This window comes from Martes martes (assembly GCF_963455335.1).
Source record: "Martes martes genome assembly, chromosome: 8".
Classification (NCBI taxonomy): domain Eukaryota; kingdom Metazoa; phylum Chordata; class Mammalia; order Carnivora; family Mustelidae; genus Martes; species Martes martes.
In genome coordinates this window covers 45,680,709-45,701,651 of record NC_137895.1, presented here as the reverse complement: position 1 = coordinate 45,701,651, position 20,943 = coordinate 45,680,709, and the positions used below count along the sequence as shown (strand labels likewise).

Below are 20,943 nucleotides of genomic sequence, written 5' to 3'. Positions count from 1 at the left end.
TATGAATTCCCACAATACCTAGTCTCATACTTTGAGTGCAGTGACACCAATAGATATTTGTTGAATTTCAGTAAACTGGGATGTCTTCTCCACTAAGAAATATTTGTAGGGCTTCATTGACCAGACAGTTCAAATACCATTCCACTGAAAACATCTGTAAAACAAAATATTTAAGTTCTAATAATGCCTCATCATTTAAAGCGGTATTTAACTTTTTTAGAAATCTGATGTTACCAAAAAAGCAGGATAGCAAATTTCCTCTCAAGTAATTGGAAGAGTCTTTCATGTATGTTATGATAAGATTTGACAGAAGGATCTAACCTTCATGTGTATAAGTAGAAATTCATCTTTCTTTATTTATTTAATGATGCAATTGCCTGGACTTTGAATTACCTTTTTGCCACTTGGTGGATATGCCACAGATGTTGGAGGCGGAGGAAGCTTTTTAGGTATACCTACAATCTGTTCACTTGCTTTTCTCCTTAGTATCTGTCACTTATATCTGCCTTGATGTCAAAAAGATTTTCATTTTTATATAGTATGGATTTCTTACTGGAAGTCTCCTCCTGGGGCACCTGGGTGGCTCAGTTGGTTAGGCATCTGCTTTTGGCTCAGGTCAGGATCCCATGGTCCTGGGATGGAGTTCCATGTTGGGCTCCTTGCTCAGCGAGGAGCCTGCTTCTCCGAACTCTGCCTGCCGTCCCTCCACCACCACCACCCCTCTCTCTGACAAAAAAATAAATAAAAAAATTTTTTTTAAAAAGTCTTCTCAGGAGTCAAAACATTTCTTTTGTGTTTTACCAAGTAACCAGGAAGGTTATACAATATAGTACAATCAAGATTACATACATTTAATATATTTGTTGGAATTTTGAACAGTATTCATTTGTCCTTGAACTTTTATACTAAGACATTGGTATTTGGATTTTTTTTCAGACATTTCTATGACAACCCCATCCAGCTTGTTGGAAGATCTGCTTTTCAACATTTACCTGAACTAAGGACGCTGTACGTTTTTCTCTTACAGATCCCTTTCCCCTTGCAGGGGTACTGTAAAAACCAAATGAATATTTTAAGTTAAAATGCTTTGAAAATGGCACTAAAATGACCCCTTTCTGGAATCTTCTTCCAATAGTACTCATGTACCCCTCCTTCTAGGACTCTGAATGGTGCCTCACAAATAACTGTATTTCCTGATTTAACTGGAACTGCAAGCCTGGAGAGTCTGTAAGTACTTGAATAGGCTCTTGACTTTGCCCAGAACACGCACTGCCCTTGAAGCCTGACCAATCTTAAAGCCAGTGAATAAAAATGTGTCACTGTATGATGCCTGAATGAAAGAATTATGTCTGGTTTGTGTTTCAACAGGACTTTAACTGGAGCTCAGATCGCATCTCTTCCTCAAACCGCCTGTGATCAGTTACCTAATCTGCAAGTGCTGTGCGTATCAGGAAGGCAGTGACGTTGTGTAAACAGGCAACTTCCATTTAGGAGCGAAATGGCAGGCGTTCTTTCAATAATCCTTGAAAAGGGGAGAAAGTTTTTTCCTTGTAGGGCTGCAAAAGGTCGGTGCTCCCTCGCCCCCGTGGGCCGGGGAAGTGGCTCTCTGATGTGACCCTGGTAATGGTGGTGGCGCACCTGTTGTTCCCAAGGTCCAATCAGTCTACCATTAGGGTTTCAAATGGCACACATTTCCTGTCAGAAAAGGGATATGAACAAGACTAGATAACTTCGTTTCCCTCAATCAAGGCTTTGCGGAGCAGAAAAAAATTATGTAATGAATCAAAAACCCAATATGGATGTCAAAATAAAAAATTAAGTTATCAGACCCATACAAATCTTGACAAAGGTGACCCTTCTTCTGGTATAGTTGGTGGGTGCCATGTTGTAATGTTTCCAACTAGTGGTTAAAACGCTTGCATATGTGAATTCTAGTGACTTGGAGCTTTTTTTTTTCCTCTACCTTTCCCTTTCTGAAAAGTAGTTTATAGGGATTTGAAGAGCAGAGCCTTGTTTTGACCTTCCATTTGCAGTCTTCTCCCTCAACTCCCAACCCTATTATCGTCCTCTCATGCATTGTGGAAACTTAATGAATGAACCCTTAGTCTCCGGCCATGGCGCCATTCTCTCATGGGAGACATCTGTGTCGGTTGAATGCCTGTAATTTCACCACAGGCTTCACCTCATAGCAGAACTACAAGCAGCACTACGAATGTTAAGTGGAAGGATGGGAATGTCTGCCACAATAATTCTGCTTCCTCCCATCCCCAGCACCCTGGCCTCTTCAGACTTCAGTTATTCAGTATATGGGGTTGTAGGAACACCCCATGACAGCCTCGGAGTCAGTCGTTCATGCATAGAGCAGGGGAATATGGAGTAAGTCTCTTCTTCACTCCACGTTGCCCTCTGAGGTGTGGATACAGATGAGAAAACTGAGAATTAGGGAAGTGAAGTACATTTGTCGAAGTCACACTGCAAGTAAGTAGCAGAGTCCAAATTCAAATACAGGCAGTTTGATTGGTAACCGGGAGAAAGTGCATGTATACGAGGCGGTGGAAATCTTGGGCGCCATCTTAGAATTCCACCTACCACGCCCCGGTGTAATTATCTTCATTCTTCGAGGAAACTGGCTTGATGACATGACTAGGATTTCACATGCTGTGACCAGTACCTAAGAAGCCAGTATTTAAACTGCATCTGTCTCCAATATGTGACATGGAAAATGGTAAACCAGCCAGAGCTGGAACTGCATAAATGGAGGCTGACTGGCAAATTGGTTAAGAGCAAAGGCTCTGGGGGTCTGTGTTTCTGGTTCAAATCCAGTCTCCCTATATACCAGCAAGATACATTGAGCAAGTTATTTATCCCCTCTGGGGCTCCATCTCCCAATCTATAAAATAGAGATACAGCCACTTCCTCCAGAGGATCATCATGAGGATTAAGTGAGTTACTACATGTCAAACGCTTATACACACACCTGGAACATTGTAAACTCTCAGGCAGTGTTAGCTCTTATCAACTTCTTTCTCACTTCCCTCAGACCGTTATTCTTTCTTCAAGCTCTTCTTTTCTCCATTTGAAACTTGAAAGGTCTGAAAGAACACAGATACATTAACCACAGGAGCTTGTCAGTTTCAAAGCCCTTCAACCTCTAACTTCAATTTGTTCTTCAGGACACCCTGCCAGTTCAGCAGAATGAGTATCTTCTCCTTTAAGGAGAGAACTGAAAAAAGGCATAATGTTTGGCCAGTGTATCAGCCAAGATGAAGAATCAGTTGAAGTTGAGAGTAGAACTCGGAGTAGCAAGCTCTACTACAATCTACTTTAAGTTCTGGATGCGCAGATCTGTGAGCTCCCCGCTCCCCCTTTGACTGAATCATCCACGGAGTGCCTGTTACATGGGGAAACTTCGCTGTTGAAATTGTTCCCCAGGTTCTTCACCTCCAGGGGAATTACTTGGACTGTGTGTGGCTCTCCCCACTAAATAGCTGGTGATCTGAAGGGAATTATTTCACATCGTATGGTGATAATCAGTGTCTTCCTCATAAGGTGACCACAAGCATTCAATGAAATAATTTAGGGAAAGCTGTAAACATGGTGTCTATATTTAAGAAGTGCTTGATGAATGTTAGCAATGAAAATCACTAGGTAGAAAGTAGGCACAAGTGCCCCTGTGTCTTTGTGTCGAAGGTGTTCTGTATCTTCTACTAAGAGGTACACAGAAGGATTTGTCCCCTTACAGTCTGTGAGAACAAGTGAACCAAATTATTATCAGCTGTGACGATATGTATGTCCATTTTCTCACATTCACTCTTTTTAAAAAATTTATACCATTTTGTTGACCAGGTATATTTGTGCCCAGGTGTGGGGTATGGTTTGGGGTTTTTCGTTTTTTTGTTTTTTGTTTTTTTTGGTTTGGTTTGGTTTAGTCTTTCAAACCTCTAGTATAAACTACAAATTTGTGTTTGTGAACAGCTTCATCTGTGTTATGTATGTGTAGTAAATGAACTGTCTTTCTATATAAATTCCATTCATTCAAAAAATGTAGAATGTAGTGCTCAATGACAAGAACAAAATAATTTAAAAGCCTCTTAGAAAACAGTATGGATTTTCCAGTTGCATAGTAGTGATCTGGTTTTAAGAATTAGAATCAGGCATGAAAGTGTGTTGTTAGTTGATTAGCTGATAACTTTTTAAACATGAGACAATGAGACAAGATTTTTTTAAGTATCTATGTTACTTTATCTACCAGCTTTCTTTTTTTAAGCTTTCTGCAAATTACCATGGCTTGTTTTAGATTAGTTATATTATACTATAAATATGTCCAGATGTTTTTGTTATTCTGTAATTTGTTCAGTTTGGGCTGAAGACTTTCTTAGATTTTTTTGTCCCCCTTGCCATGATTGATTTCAAAGTTAGTGCTATGTTTTGAATTGTTGTCGGTGTGTTTTTTTTTTTTTTTTTAGTTGATTAGAAAAGAACCAACAATGATTCTCTTAGCTGTAGAGATATAGCAGCTCTTAGAGAAGCACAATTATTTAATTTAATTTGTACTCATCTCAGTAAGATAATAGCTAGGACATTGTAGATCATCACTAACAAAATATAAATAAATTCACTAAGTAAATTATTTAAATCAATTAAAGAAGTACAACAGCTACATTTCAGTAAATGTTTGGATCTATGCTTAATCCAATAATGCCTGTGACTACCTGCTCCATGTCAGGGCTGGGGAAACATTCAGAGTCTGCCTTTGGGAGATATATCATCTTGGAGGGGAAAGGAGAGCAAAGCATGTTTCCTTAGGATTAATATGTAACAGATTTTCCCTTTTGTACCTTCTGTTTTCCAGAGATCTATCTTACAACCTGCTAGAAGATTTACCCAGTTTTTCAGTCTGCCAAAAGCTTCAGAAAATGTATGTCTATCAGAGTCTCTAAGTCACTTAACAAAAAACAAGAGCCAAAACTCACATTTCCAGGGGTCACTGGTTTGCTTGCCCCCGTGGTTCACTGGGGAGACATTTGGTGCTTTCCCTTCTCATACACACAAAGTGTGACTGTGTAGGATGGCTATTGAGCTGGGAAACATAGATAATATTATTTTACCATGCACTGTACTGTCACTAAAGCATTTTTTGTCCTTTTTCCACCCCAAACTTGGTGTTGTCATAAAACTTCAGTGCTATTGGATCTTTGGGATTTTTCTAAACTTACATATCCAATGAGGGGTGTTACTTGTAAATATGGGAGGGGCTTTGTCGGGTGTTTGTTTAACAGCAGCCATCCTTAGAGGAGGTGCCGTGTTCTTCATATTTGAGATGCCGCTGATGACACTTAGACAGGAAACATTTGAACATTCCTTTCTTAAAATTGCCTCCACAAAACATGAGTCTTATTGCTTTAAAGTCATACTTTGGTTTTGATCAAAACAATATTAACCATCTATCTTTTCCCACTTCGTTTTTCTTTGAATGCCTTTGGGCGATTAAGAGAGAAAAAGAAAGGCAAATCTGTTTTTAAAAGGTAAGGATTTGACACTCTTGAACACCCTCAAAGAATTCTAGAAGGGCCCGGAAGGCAGAGCCAGGTGATTGAACGAGGCTGGCATTCGGAATACAGTCTTACGCCCAGCCAGAGGAACTTGCTGCTTCAAAAGAGAAGCAACACTTCAGTGTGTGAATTGGAATGTTCTTCTTTAAGCAAAACAAAAAATTTTTAATCAGTCACTTGGTAGTCACACTTCATGTGTTCCTTTGATTGAGGGCAGGTAATCCCTCTGTACAAGATCTCTGAAGACTAATCTTTGAAACCAGCGACTTTGAAATCAATCTTTGGAACTCTGTCGTTTCAGAGACCTGCGACATAATGAAATCTATGAAATTAAAGTTGACACTTTCCAGCAGTTGCTCAGCCTCCGAACTCTGTGAGTACTACCTCCCAGCGCCTTCCCCCGCACAGAGCACTCTCTTCCCTAGTATTTTCTTTCCGCTGTATACGGGTACTGTTGGACCTTTGTGCCTATTTTTTGCTGTGAAAAGGCAAATCTCTTGTTCATGGTGATTTTCGGGAATGTATTCAAAAGTAGTAAATTTGCCATCTGCTCTCTGACACGGAACTTGGATAAAGAAGAAGGAGGCCAAGCTGTTGACTTGCCTATGAAACATGTTTCTGTCAGCAGCCTGGAATGGGTAGGGATCATTTTCCACACAGAAATGGGATGACTGCACAATTCTTCCTGCCTGTTCGTTTTTCCTGCGTCAACGGTTCTCAGTCTGTCTCAGAGTGCTTATGAATCCTCTGGGGGCCACTGTGAAGAATGCTGGCTTCGGGTCCTTACGGGCTTCATGAGTTAGAATCTCCGAGTTGGGTCCTAACAATCGCCATTGTAACAAGAACACTAAGGTTTGAGCACAGATGCCCTGGAGAAGGCTTCTGTCGATCAGATGACTAAGAATTGTAAATATGGTATCCAGTTCCATTTTATGAGTGAAAACACCATATACCAGCCATAAATTAAAAAAAAAACTTGATAACAGATTGTTTTCTGTGACAGATCTTTTTCGTCTTGAAACCAAATTTCAATGTAATTTTGATGAATAATGACAGTATGTAATGCTTAAACTCTGGTATATGTTGTTAAATACTCCTTTTTTCCTAAAGTTTTTCTTTTCTTTTCTTTCCTTTTTTTTTTCTTTTAGATTTATTAATTTATTTGAGAGACAGAGAGGTGGGAGGGGCAGAGGGAGAGGGAGAAAGAATCTCAAGCAGACTCCCCACTGAGCGTAGAGCCTGAGGCAGGGCTCAGTGTCACGACCCTGAGATCATGACCTGAGCCAGAATCAAGCATTGGCGCTTAACTGACTGAGCCACACAGGCACCCCCTAAAGTTTTTCTTAATACTTAAGAGACTATAGCCTAGTAAAATAATACCACTCTTCAAAACATTTTAAATTTACCCTTAAGAATCATCTCCTCCTAAAAATTTACCTTGAAAACTATCTTGTTCTGAATTTAAATATATTGCCCTTTCCTTATTTTTGATATCAGCTTGTGAAGTTCTTCTACTTTTTTTAGTAAATGTAAAACGAAAATACATTACCTAACTTCATTACCTGACTTTTTCACCCCGTTGGAGTTCTGGCTGTTTCCAAAAGTCAGTTTCCCTGTAAAAGGCTGATATAGTTGATAACACTCTATTATGTCATTGAAATTTGCTAATAGAGTAGAACTTAAATGTTCTCACCAAAAATATCTATATATTTTTTTCATATACACACAAAATGAAAGACTGACCTCTAACAACACCAGAAGAATGAGACACAGACCCAGAAGGCTACATGTCTGAGTCTCCCTGAATTCCTCCTGCCCCTTAGACTTCACATCTGTCACCCACCAAACTCTGCCACCTCCAGTTCATCCACTCTTCTGCCACAGGCCCGCGGAATGACTCCCGCGGAATGACTCCCACGGAATGAATCCCGTGGATCGCCACCATCATCGTCTTAACCAGCCTTTCCACCATGTATCTCCACTCACTCATCCCATTCTCTGAAAAGAATCTTTCTCAAACAGAAATCTAATCATGGTGCTTCCCTGCTTCAAGAATCTCGTTAGTCTCCTATTGTCTTCAAGGTTGAGACTAGACGTCCCAGCACCGAGCTTCAAAATCTGACTCCAACCTCATAGTACAACCTCCTGACTCACAGCCACGCATTCCTAGGCCTCTGACACATGGTGGCTAGCTCCCGTGTTCTCGCTGCCCATCGGGTTCCTCCCCACTCTCGACTTCCTCCTGCCTGAGCCCTTATAAGAACAAGATCTCCTGCCATGAGCCCATGCCACTCTGATGCATTTTGCACACTCCCTGCCACAGGACTCAACCCTCGGCACTGCCATGCGTAGACTGTGCCCTACCCAAAAATGACAAGAACTTTTTTAATCATCCCACGCCCGAGGGTCTAGTGCAGTGGCTCTCTCGTTATTTACTTAAGAATTTCAAACATGTTCTGAGCAAAAGATAGGGACTCTGATGTCAGTCAGCTCAAGTTCGAATCCCAGCTCCTGAGATGATTCTGTGACTTGGAGCAAGTCCCTTACTGCTCTGTGTGTCACCCCTCACCAGTAAAATGGGGCTAATGACAACACCCACCTCTTAGAGTTGTGCTGACAGTTATGAGAGCAAGCGAGGCATGGGTAGGCAGAAACCAACCATGTGGCCAAGGCTGAGGCTACAGAGACACAGAGAAGGGAAGCCACAGTTGAGAAAGTGTGCAGCTGCCACCAGAGACAAGATTCCCAAGCAGAGAAGGAGGACCCGTGCCCAAGTTCTCTCCTGGGCTTCCACTGGGAATCCAGCTGCGACCAGTAGGGAGCCACCTGCAGGGTCGGCCCCAGGCACAGAACAGGGCTGGAGAGCGGAAATGGCTCCTCGGGGGCTGCTGGGAGGACTCCAGCACACAGGTGTACAAACAGGAGAGGAATTACAGTCCTTTGAACAGAAAAATTCTCCCATATTTACTGGAAAACCTGCCAACGTGCTATAGGGACCCATGACCGGACTCAGCCTGCATTCCTGATATTCTGCTCTGTGAGGCTCACTGGAGGGCACCCATGTTCCAGCTAAAGCCACCAGAGACTTGGACAGGTGGTAGGACCTGCTCCCCTCGAGAGAGAGACGTTAGGAGCAGCTCAGGAGGAGACAGCCTCCTCACTCAATTTACCGAATCCCCATTTGGAGCTTCCCCACTCCTTCCCTGCCATTTCCTCCCCTTGTTAGCCAAAACTGTTTTCTGTTCTGGGATCCGTGAGGGATCAAAATAAAAAGCCTTCCAGTTTCATCCAGCATAGGGAGCCTTTCAAATGAGAATATAAATATTTTGTGAAGACCATTTATCCAAGGTAACTCAGGAGGCCCAGTATCCTAAATAAATCACTCATCTGTGCTAGAGAAAAGGTGACCCAAATCCCTTTCAATTTCCTCAGTTGTCTACACTTTCATTACATTTATTAGTCAGGCATTCTGAAAGGACAAATTTTAAGTTAATTGTTCCTTTTGTGAAATGTGGAAGTTCTTATTCCTGCTGAATCATCTACATTTCATTGTGTGTGTGTGTGTGTTGAGTGAATTTTATTTGTCCATAGATTGTAGGTTTTCTTTGTTATTGAAGGATTTTATTTTCGACATATTAGCCCCTTTTTTACTTATATGGCAGTTAAGAATTTAAGTGTGCATCTCCTTTACTGGGGATTTTTTTTTAAATACTTCTCAGTGTTTCTCTTGTGGCCTGACCTACCCGACAATGTACAGAAAGCGTTGCTGAGTTTCGTTACGTGTCCAGGACATTTTATCCACTTCCAGTTCGTCAGAGGAAAACCCTCGGAAGTCCTGCGTCTTACTCCTCCTCCACCTCCGCTCATCTCAGAAATGCCCCCATAAAATTTCACGGCCACGTTTCAGTCAACATTTTAGCAGAGAGTAAACTCTAAAATATGCACTGGCATGATTTTTTTCTTGACTGATTTAAAACAAGTTTGATTTAAAGCTCCCTCTTCAGTCACCTTATACTACTAATACCTTTATCTGAAAGCTGATTTGATAACCTTATTGCTATGTCCTGAAGGGAAGTTAAGTTTTGGCAGAAGAATGAATATATGTGGTAAAACTTCACACAATCTTTTTTTTTTTTAATATGTAATCCTCTCACTTGCCTCATTATTTTTTTTAAATAGGAATTTAGCCTGGAACAAAATTGCCATCATTCATCCCAATGCGTTTTCCACTTTGCCATCTCTAAGAAAGCTGTGAGTATTTTCGTGACTTGTTTATGGCATGTTTTAAATAATTGGGGGGCCATCTAAATTCATCAAAAACGTTGGTTTTGCCGAAGAGGCCGTGTGCACGGATTGCCCAGCCATTGTTGCTCTGGACATTGGAGCTGAGTCAGACCAGAGAGGAGCTCCCCCCACCCCCCCTTCCATGGCCACGGGCGGTGGGGTAGGGGGGTGGGGGGGGGCCTGACATGTGTAACTGAAGATCTGGGTGACAGCTGATTCTGGTTATTGAGGTGAAATTTTCCATTTTCGCTGAGCAATCAGGTGGGGTGGAATAAGATGTCATTTCAGTTCCAAAGCGTTTTCATTTCATATTTGCCATCCTGAGAGAAAACTTTGCTGTCCTGTCCCCCACCCCCGCGCCACCTCCCCTCTGCTTCTTATATCTTCCTCTCCCCTCTCCCTTGTCGAAAGGAGAAGTTGCTGGTCAGACAGAGTTAAGGGGAGGAAAGAGAATAAACCCGACAGCGTCTTGCCCCTCCTGCCCAACTTAATCCATTCAATATCACTTTTCAAATTAGCTTTAGCACCTCCTTTCACTGATTTTTGATGTCCCCACCCGGCAAAATGAAGCTGAATGTAGAAATTACAATTTGGATGTGATTGAAACAAGTCCCCCCTGCAATTCTAATTTTAAGTCGTAAAATGATCAGAAACTAAACCTAAAAGATTGCCTTTTTTTTTTTAAACATTGATGCTTTCTGCAAACACAGACCAAAAGCCAATTGTTGTTTGATGTTTTACAGGGACCTATCCTCCAACTGCCTGTCGTCTTTTCCTGTAACAGGGTTACATGGTTTAACTCACTTAAAATTAACAGGAAATCATGCCTTACAGAGCTTGATATCATCTGAAAACTTTCCAGAACTCAAGTGAGTTTGTCATTAAAACTAATAAGATACATTTGTGGTCATGCGAAATAATAGACGTGTTATAGTAGTTTTCAAAATTTATGAGGTCATGGGACTCTTTTGAATTGCATTTCGTGCCCTCAAGTCCCCCACCCCTAGGGCATTGTTAGGACAAACCCTGAAGGGGGAGACTTCCTCTTCCTGATCACATTTCCTTTCTTCCTCAAAGATGCCTCCCAGAATCCTAGTGTTCACGGGAAGAGTTTGAAAACCATTGATCCATGAGATATAAACTAGGACACGTAATTAAATAACATGATAACATTATTGTAGTTAAAAACTGCCTACGTTTTTAATTTTATCTAGCTTGTTATATGTTCTAATAAAATGTACTAAATTCATATTTCTTTGAGGAAGTAATGCTCTTTAAAATCTGTTATGCTTATTACTGTTAAAAAAAACCCTTGAAAGACTATATATATACATGTATATACATGTATATACATGTATTTATATGTATGGGTATATACATATGTATATGTATTTTTTAAACCACAGGACATTCCATATACTTTTAAAACCATAACCCCAAAAGAGAGTTTGGAAAGTAGAAGAGAGTAAAAATCTAAAAATACCCCCTAAACAACTTTTTGTTTTATTTCCTTTCAGACTTTGTTTCCAGTGTATTTTTAATCATTAGAACTACGGTACATATACGAACTTACATCATGTTTTCATTACTTTACATTATGTCATACCATAAGCACTTTTTAATGGTGCTACAATTTTCCTAGCAGTCATTTTTTTAACTTCTCTATTATGGAAATTTTCGAGCACCAAAGTAGAAAAAATAATATAATATATGCATCACTCAACCTCAGCAATTATCAGCATTTCATGGCAACTCCATTGTTATTATAAATAGTACAGTAATGAACATCTTTGTACACAGTTAATACTTTAGTTTCTTAATTAAGGCTAAGATCCAAAGACAGAATTATTGAGTGAAAGAACATGAACACTACATTCGACAACCTGTGTCTTTAAGTATGTGTTTTTTGTTTGGTTTTGTTCATTTAAAGGGTTATAGAAATGCCTTATGCTTACCAGTGTTGTGCATTTGGAGTGTGTGAGAATGTCTATAAAATATCTAATCAATGGAATAAAGAGGACAACAGCAGTACAGATGACCTTCATAAGAAAGATGCTGGAATGTTTCAAGTTCAAGGTAAGACTTGCTATGTCACAGTGATGAAATTGTATCTAGAAGGGTCTTGAAAAGTCATCAAACAAGTCATCTGAACTCCAGACAAGTCCCTATGTAACCAACCCCAGCAAGTTGGCCATCAATCTCACTACTTAAAGACTCCCAGAGAAAGAGAAATATCCCTTAGGATTCGTTCTAAAAGTTCATCTTTTCCGTAAGTGATTTCTTCATACTTTTATTTACAATTCAATCCCCCATGGCATAGACTGTCCTCAGGGGTAATTCTTAATATTGATGTTAATATTTCTGTAAGCTTTTAAAAGGGCCTCATCCTTATGGATACATGTTTTTTTTTAAACATGTTTCTGAGTGGTTTTCTCCAGAAGACAAAATCCTCTTTTATTCTTAGGACCTGAGAGGAGTGGCCAGTACAGGCATTTAGATGCCTCCGTATGTCAGCAGAAGGGCTGAAGAATCCCAATTCTCATCCAACTAATTCTAAAACATTCTCTCCTCCCACCCCCCCCATAGAGGTATCTGTCAGGAAGGTGAAATGAGATCATGTCTGTAAAGCACTTGGCTTTCCTTGAAGTAAGACCTTACTTAAACCGACAGCAATGCCCCTGAAACCACACCTGTGGTAACGAGGAGACGCCATGGCAGCCCCCACTTGCCTTTCCTTGCCAACCCTGCAAGTTTGCACAAAGTCTAAGCAGACTGACTTCTCTTCCTCTGGGCCCTAATGATTTGTTGATTCCCAGGCAAGTGTGATTCCGTCCGTCTGACTGTTAACTTACCATCTCTGTATGTACACACATCAGTTGAAAGAGCTGATATTTTAGCTTTGGCTTTTTTGTTTGAGGCCACAGCATGTATCTGGCTCCTCTTTTTCCCTTCGTTTTTGCTCTCGCTACTTTGTCCATGTTAATTTCTACTATATTCATTCACTCAGGAAAAAAAAAAAAATAGTGCCTACTGTGGACCAGGAGGAACATAATGGACAAGAAAGACAAAGTTCTTCGGGGAGTTCATGTTTAAGGGCAGTGATTCTGTATGTTAGGTCACTAAACTCCTGTTTCATAAATAGGTGCTAAACTAAGCACTAAGCAGTAACTTGATTTGTGCTTTGTTAAGCAGAATCTCCAGGAAAGATAGAAACTTGCTCTACCTGATTCTTCTTCTTGTGCTCAGACAACACAGCCCAGAACCTCGGCACTCTAGCTATCTAAGCACAGGAAAATTGGATAACGAGAGGCCCACAGCCTCTCTCCAACTTAGGTCAGTGCAATTTGGGACCATCCTGAGCTGCAGGGAACCAGGACAGAATGAGAGAGCTAAGGTGTTATGGCCCAGAGCCTGGGGTTACCCTCCCCCACCCCCAGTTCATCTGGGGTACTATGTCATATAGTGGCTCGAGTAGAACATCCAAAAGCAACTTTATAATATAGATTGCCAGAAAGCCGGAGCTCAGGAAAAAGTGGCACGTCTGGGCTTCACTTCCGTTTGTGACCTTTCATGTCTTGAGGGTGTGGTCCTGGGATGTGGTCCCCAGGAAGGAGAGCCAGAACCTCATTCCAGGGCCTCTCATTCCTGCAGATGAGCGGGATCTTGAAGATTTCCTCCTGGACTTCGAGGAAGACCTGAAAGTCCTTCATTCGGCGCAGTGCTCACCTTCCCCAGGTGAGAAGGGTCCACAACTGGGCTGTCCGTACGCACGCTGACTCCGAGGCCATCAGTGACCTACTGGCCACCCTTCAGAGCAAAATCTGTACTGCCTTTGAGGCTCATATATCCCTCCCTGTGGGGGCCTTTAAAATAGAAATGTCCATTCCCTAGAGTTGGTCCCCCTTCATAGACAGGGTTTCTGTGAAAGACTTGATTAAGATTAATGAAAGCTGAAGAACCAATCAAGCACATGTAGCTTTTTAAAAGATTTTATTTATTTATGTGTTTATGTATTTATTTTTAATTTTTTATTTACCTGAGTGGGGGAGCGTGCACAGGCTGTGGGGGGGTAGGGACGGGGAGTTCTCGAGAACAGATGGGGAGGGAAAGATTCTCAAGCAGACTCCCTGCTGAGCGACGTTGATGACTCAGGACTCTATCCCATGACCTTGAGATCATGACCTGAGCCAAAACCAAGAGTCCAATTAACCAACGGGGCCACCCAGACGCCCTATATAGGCAATTTTTTTTAAAGATTTTATTTATTTATCAGACAGAGATTGCAAGTAGGCAGAGAGGCAGGCAGAGAGAGAGAGGAAAGCAGGCTCCCTGCTGAGCAGAGAGCCTGATGCACGGCTCCATCCCAGGACCCCGGGATCATGACCTGAGCTGAAGGCAGAGGCTTTAACCCACTGAGCCACCCAGGAGCCCCTATATAGGCAATTTTTAAATGATATCAGCAATCTAGCCTCAACTAGTACATAGCAGTCTTGCTTCATGTAATCATTTATTTTTTAAAATTTTCGGGGCACCTGGGTGGCTCAGTGGGTTAAGTCTCTGCCTTCAGCTCAGGTCATGATCTCATGGTCCTGGGATCGAGCCCCACATCGGGCTCTCTGCTCAGCAGCGAGCCCGCTTCCTCTTCTCTCCCTCTCTGCCTGCCTCTCTGCCTACTTGTGATCTCTGTCTGTCAAATAAATAAATAAAATAAAATTTCCTCTTTCCTAAATAGCTATTTAATTAAAGCAAATAATAGTTTATACAGACAAGTAAAAAGGTATAGATTGACTTCATGTATTTGTCCCATTCCCAGGAACAGGATGGGCCAGCTCGGGGCATGGGGGCTGGGTGCGGGGCAGAAGGCAGCTGGGAAGGGTTGATACTTTATTTTCAACAATCGGATTCCATTACTCTCAAACATCAAATGTCACTATAAACCTAAGATGAAATTTCCATGAAATGCACTCTCATCATACCCATACTTCCCCTTCTAATATTATGGAGTATTTCCCTGGGATTTTCTTCTTCTGCTTCCAGAACATTTTTGAAGCATTCTGAAAAACTACATAATGAAAAGCCCAGGAGATCTGGCTTTTCACCTGGCCCCAACTCCGCTGTATTTGGGGGAACATAATCAAGTGATTGAAACTCCCCATCTCCATTTCTGTGTGTTTAGCTTCAAAACATGAGCACCTGCTGTTCGTGTTTTCACAGTAGTTAAAGAAAGTAGAATACGCCACAGGGGAACTGTGTGCCACTCGGGCTGTTACTGGCCTCTCTCTCGGCGTCCTAAGAAGAGAAAGAAAAAGGGAATGCGGCAGAAGTTGTGAGCCCTAGTTTGATACCCAGTCTTTTTCTTCCTTGGACTTCTAGGCCCCTTCAAACTCTGCGAGTACCTGTTTGGTAGTTGGCTGATCAGAATTGGAGTGTGGACCATTGCCATTTTGGCGCTTACTTGCAATGCCTTGGTGACCTCGACCGTGTTCAGAGCCCCTCTGTACATTTCCTCCATAAAACTGTTAATTGGGTTAATAGCAGCTGTGAACATGCTCATGGGGGTCTCCAGCGCTGTGCTGGCGGGTGTGGACGCGTTCACTTTTGGCAGCTTTGCCCAGCATGGGGCGTGGTGGGAACAGGGGGTCGGTTGTCAAGTTGTCGGGTTTTTGTCCATTTTTGCTTCGGAATCATCTGTTTTCCTGCTCACTCTGGCGGCCCTGGAGCGTGGCTTCTCGGTGAGGTGCTCTGCAAAATTTGAAAGGAAAACTCCTTTCTCCTGTCTGAAAGCAGTCATTCTGCTCTGCGCGGTGCTGGCCTTGACCATCGCCACAGTTCCTCTGCTAGGGGGCAGTGAGTTCAGCGCCTCCCCGCTCTGCCTCCCCCTGCCCTTTGGCGATCCCAGCACCACGGGCTACATGGTTGCGCTTGTCTTGCTCAACTCTCTTTGCTTCCTGGTGATGACCATTGCCTACACCAAGCTCTACTGCAATTTGGAAAAGGGAGACCTAGAGAACATGTGGGACTGTTCTATGGTGAAGCACATTGCTCTCTTGCTCTTCACCAACTGCATCCTTTACTGTCCCGTGGCCTTCTTGTCCTTCTCCTCCTTACTAAACCTCACCTTTATCAGTCCTGAAGTAATTAAGTTTATCCTCCTGGTGATTGTCCCACTTCCTGCCTGCCTCAATCCCCTTCTCTACATCCTCTTCAATCCCCATTTTAAGGAAGATCTGGGGAGCCTGGGAAAACAAACCCACTTCTGGACCAGATCGAGAAACCCAAGCCTCATGTCTATTAACTCTGATGATGTCGAGAAGCAGTCCTGTGACTCAACCCAAGCCTTGGTAACCTTCACCAGCGCCAGCATCGCCTACGACCTGCCTTCCAATTCCGTGTCACCACCGGCTTACCCAGTGACCGAAAGCTGTCACCTTTCATCTGTGGCATTTGTCCCGTGTCTCTAATTCACCTGTGGGAGAAAAAGTTTTTAAACATTGAAAACCCAAAAACACGAGAGTGGGTACATCAGAGCAGTAACTAAGAATAGCTGAGTGGAAACTTTGTTTTTGGTATCTCTCAGTGTGGAAAAAGCTGAAAACCTGTTGATACTGGAGAGTGAAAAGTCAGTCTAACTGCTGCTTGTGTAACTCATTCAGATGTAAGAGATAGATCAGTCACACTATTTAGGTATGCCCAGATTTTAAAAAAACAGATTGGAAATGTTCAAAAAAGATTCTCCATGACTTCAACCGGATTCTTTTTCAACTCGCCAATCTAATTATTTGGGGAGAGAGGCAGAACTGCTCGCTTACAAAAGAGGTTTTAAACCTGAAAACCCCTTAAAAGATGGTGAGAGGTGTTTGGAAAATAGGGTTTTAAATGGCCTACATGACGAAGTCGAGGCTGTGACGAGTAGGATTTCATTTTAATGACCATGTGGATGTTTAGCCCTCCTTCACCTTTGCTCACAAAGGATCCTTCCAGTCACCAGTCCCCTCCTGAATGGATAATGTAGGGCATTCCTAGGTAGATTCACATCCTTTCTAGACATGCCAGATTTTTATGTATCAGCATGAGATGGCGCCACCTCAGTGAAGTAAAACTGCCTACAAGTACTTTGAAAGGAAAATAAACTTAAATTCTTAAATTGGCATGAAGGCAATCATGTAGAAGTGACGTTTGCTTTGTCTAATTCATTGTTAACTCCTTGCTGTCCAGCACCCAGAAGAAAAGTCCGTTGCTGGCAATGGATATACCTAGAAAAGATGGTGAGCAACCTGGGAGGTTTGGGGGTTTTTTTATTTGTTTGTTTTGTTGTTGTTGTTGTTGTTGTTTTCAGGTGAGTGCACACTTCTTGCAGGAGGTCTTTTCAGTTGATTCAAACTAATGTGCATCTTTAGGAAATGATCAAATGCAGACCGACATAAATTAAATGCACAGGCATAATCACTTCACACATGTGTATCTGTAGTAGTTCTAGCAACGGTGTCTGAAACCACTTTGGACTCAACAGGGATTTGGTAACGTATCCTGTTTATTTAGCTTGGTTTTAGCTGTGTTGTCTCTGGACCAACCCATGTGATGTCAGGAACATGACTTCTTTACTTATTCCATATGTAATACATGTGTTAAGTATTTTAAGAAGCAAAATTATTAAATACTAAAGGTCAAAGGATTAATTTGTAACTTCTATTATACTACATTAGCTTCAGTACATCCAAATCAAAAGACTGTTAGGTAGATTTATTTTTATATAAGCATGTTTATTTTGATCAGATGTTTTAATTTGGAATTGAAAAAAATACATTTATGAGATGTTTTATAAGATGTGTAAATATAGAACTGTATTTATTACTACAATAAAGATTCAGTAACACTAAGGACCATGATAATAAACCATGTACAGTGGCATATTCTTCCGTATATATTGTGTTTCTCTGCCCATTTTCTTTAAATTCATTAACTGTATATAATATGTGTAAATGTATAGTACTTGTAAATAGATTCCAAATTTGCTTTTCTATTGGGTACAAAATAAAAGAAATTTGTAATAAAATGTGTGACTATAAAGCAAAGTATCGTCAGCTGTTTTTGAGCCCACAGGCAAATGTATGGTCTCCTATTTCTAATGTATAAGTACATTTGCTATTGAAGTATTTTCACCTCAATATTTTAGGTACTTTGGACTTACCATAAGAAGTAAACACTTCACAAGAACAAACCAAAATATCTTTACCAACTCCTGGATTGTGTTAAATAGGACTTTTGTCAAGGCAAATGACTTGGTAAAGTTTATTGTCCCCAGTGAGGGTTTGGATTTCATAGCCAGAACCTATTTCTTTTGCAACGTAAAAAGAAAAAAAACTACACAACTAGAAAGAAATATATAAATAACAAATCAATCTTAAAATTATTCAACATGAACATGAGTTTTCTATAAATTCTTCCTTTTAAAAAACCGTATTTCATGACCACGTCAAGGCCAAAACATTTTCTAAGGACATGCAATTCTCAGGGCACAAAGAAATGCAGTGTTCCCCTTCAGTTCCCATCCCCCAAAACATAAGAAAAGAAATGACTTTCCTAACATCTTGCGCCAAACCCTCGCAGCTTCAGCAGTGATTCCTGCTGTCCCCATACAGGTCACAAAATGAAACTGTCAAGTCTGGTTGGAGGCCCAGCATTATTGCTAAGAGGACCCATACTTACTGAGCACCCTCAGGGTAGCTGGCACTGAGATCACCACCTACTCATCAGCTAGAACCATATGCTTCAACCTAATTAGTTAACAGGCATCCCAGGATGTCTACGGTGCTGCCCGCACTTGGTTTGTCTTCAGCTGAAACAAGGGCTCTAACACGATCTCACTCCTCTGACCCCAGATAGCGGATACAAAAGTTGCTTCTAGAACAATGGATCTCAGTCCTCCTTCTCAACATACTTGCTTTTGGGTACCTAAAGTTAGGAACAAGTCCTGACAGCCCACCTATTTCTGTCCCACTCAAGAAAGCACAAGTCAGTGATGTAACTTTTTTAAAGGGGGAAAAAAAATCCACTCTAATGCATTTCTTTAAAAATCCACAAACTCTATTGCTTTATTAGCAAAACCTAATTATAATACACCTCACAGCAAACACTGCTTTGGTTAAGTGTCTGATCAGTGCCCTGCACTGTATTACAGTAAGTCAGAACGGCTGGAATTACATCCACAAATAAACAAACCTACAGTGAGAAGAAAGGCTATAATAAGTTCGACAGACGGAACAACAATGAAAACAAAAACCAAAAGACTGTAAACTGGTGGGCTAGCCTAGAGTAAGTGGTTAACTTTACGTTTTCAAAATGGATTCATTCATTCAACAAATACTATGTGCCTCCTATACAGGCAGTGTTCTATACTTGGGGGTTTCTATGCAAAACATGGTCTGGAATTTGCACTCTAGTGGAGGAGAGAGAGACAATAAGCAAATCTAAACAAGGAAATACGTGATAGAAACATGAATGGAGGAAAGGAAGCTTGAAGAGCATGGCAGGAGTGACTGGCATGTTATTTGTGACACAGAGCTTAAGAAAGGTTCTCTCTGGAAAGGCGCCTTTTGAACTAAAATACTATTCAAAAAGGAGCTACCCTTGCTTTAGCATTCAACTAGTTCCATCAGAAAAACTCATCATTTTTAGTTTTCCTCTTCCTATGTCACCTGCAACAAATCATGTTAGATGACATTTTAATATAAAAATATATTAGGTGGCTGTTATTGCACATAATTTTTTCTTAGAACGGTTACTAGAGAAAATCATTCTCATACAGAACAGAAAACATCATTTTGTTTTGGCCAAAAGTGGAAAAACAAGGTAGTAAAAAGTAATAAAATTAGCAACAGCCTGCTTATTTAGAACCTGAAAAGCTTCAACATCTGAAAAAATAACAGTGTTTTGCTTTTTTTCTTTATCTTATCACTACATGTAGCTCAGGGGCCCATTAGCCAACAAAAGAATAAGTCCCAGAGAAACAGACGGGGCTCCCTGTGATCGCACGAGCTCCATTCACGCTCTTCAACATTTGGAAATTGTATTTTATAGTTGAACTATGTAGATGAAAGAGACTATTCCCCTCCAAGCCACTAAACACTGACAGTTTCCTTTCTTAGGCCTCAGAGGCCTGAAAATATAGTTAGGTTTGGGTGGCATTTCCTTGCAAGTGAAGTGGTCACAGGCTCTGTAACCATACCCCACTTTAGTGACCCCCTTATGAACATTTCTAAAGATGCTGGACTCAGATTCGACACTGACTCATTCATCTCAAACCCAAGTTCCAGCATGTCTGATCCTCGAAGCTTGTTGGGTAGGTTGATAACAAAGCTTTAGCTTGTCTGGATGAAGAAACTAGAAGAAAATGAATGTGATACGCTGGAGAAGTATTGTGCAACCTGGGTTTTCCAACTCTAGCCACATTAAGACATGACTTCCCTTTCTGGTTACTACATTTTAAATGGAACATTAAAAACCTGCAGCCAGTACTACCTCTTGTTTTCATTAAAAAAAAAAAAGAAAAGAAAAGAAAGAAAGAAAACAAAACAAAAAACCATCCTAATCCATGAGGACAGGGAATCTAATGATATGGGGTAGGGAAATGAGAGCTCATCAAATTAAGAACAGGGGTGCCCGGCCAGTTCAGTAGGTAGAGCATGCAACTTGTGACCTTGGTTGGGGTTGTAAGTTTGAGCCCCACATTGTATTGTGTAGAGAGAACTTAAAAATAAAATCTTTAAAAAGAAAAGCCTGAGAATGTTTCCCCCAGAGAAAAGAAAGCTCAAGAACACTTGAAAAATTTGAATAATTGAAATTTATTAGGTGCTTTCTTAAGTACCAGCTCATAGCAGTCCAAATAGAATGGTTAAGCCCAGGGATTTGCCACCAGTCAAACCTGCATTCAAATCCTACTTCTATTACTACCTGTATTATAATTGGGCAAAATATTTAATTTTTCTTAGCCTCTACTTTGTCCTCACTCAAATGAGAAAATATCATCAGCCTCATATGACTGGAACTATTGATAGCTCAGTGTATTAAATCTCTCATCGGAGCACCTGGAATGGAGCAGATGTTTAAA

At 41.1% G+C, this 20,943-nt stretch overlaps 1 protein-coding gene across 1 annotated transcript in view; it reads left to right on the top strand.

Annotated features, from left to right (window-relative positions):
* LGR5 (leucine rich repeat containing G protein-coupled receptor 5) overlaps window positions 1–17,744 on the top strand; it is a 124,825-nt gene extending 107,081 nt beyond the window's left edge. The window contains exons 9-18 of the mRNA XM_080811189.1: window positions 937–1,008; window positions 1,159–1,227; window positions 1,369–1,440; window positions 4,853–4,918; window positions 5,854–5,925; window positions 9,732–9,803; window positions 10,580–10,705; window positions 11,767–11,912; window positions 13,488–13,571; window positions 15,210–17,744. Coding sequence (XP_080667315.1) covers window positions 937–1,008; window positions 1,159–1,227; window positions 1,369–1,440; window positions 4,853–4,918; window positions 5,854–5,925; window positions 9,732–9,803; window positions 10,580–10,705; window positions 11,767–11,912; window positions 13,488–13,571; window positions 15,210–16,297 — 1,867 coding nt within the window. The 3' untranslated portion in view covers window positions 16,298–17,744. The remainder of the gene's footprint in view (window positions 1–936; window positions 1,009–1,158; window positions 1,228–1,368; window positions 1,441–4,852; window positions 4,919–5,853; window positions 5,926–9,731; window positions 9,804–10,579; window positions 10,706–11,766; window positions 11,913–13,487; window positions 13,572–15,209) is intronic.
* Window positions 17,745–20,943: the final 3,199 nt, after the last annotated feature.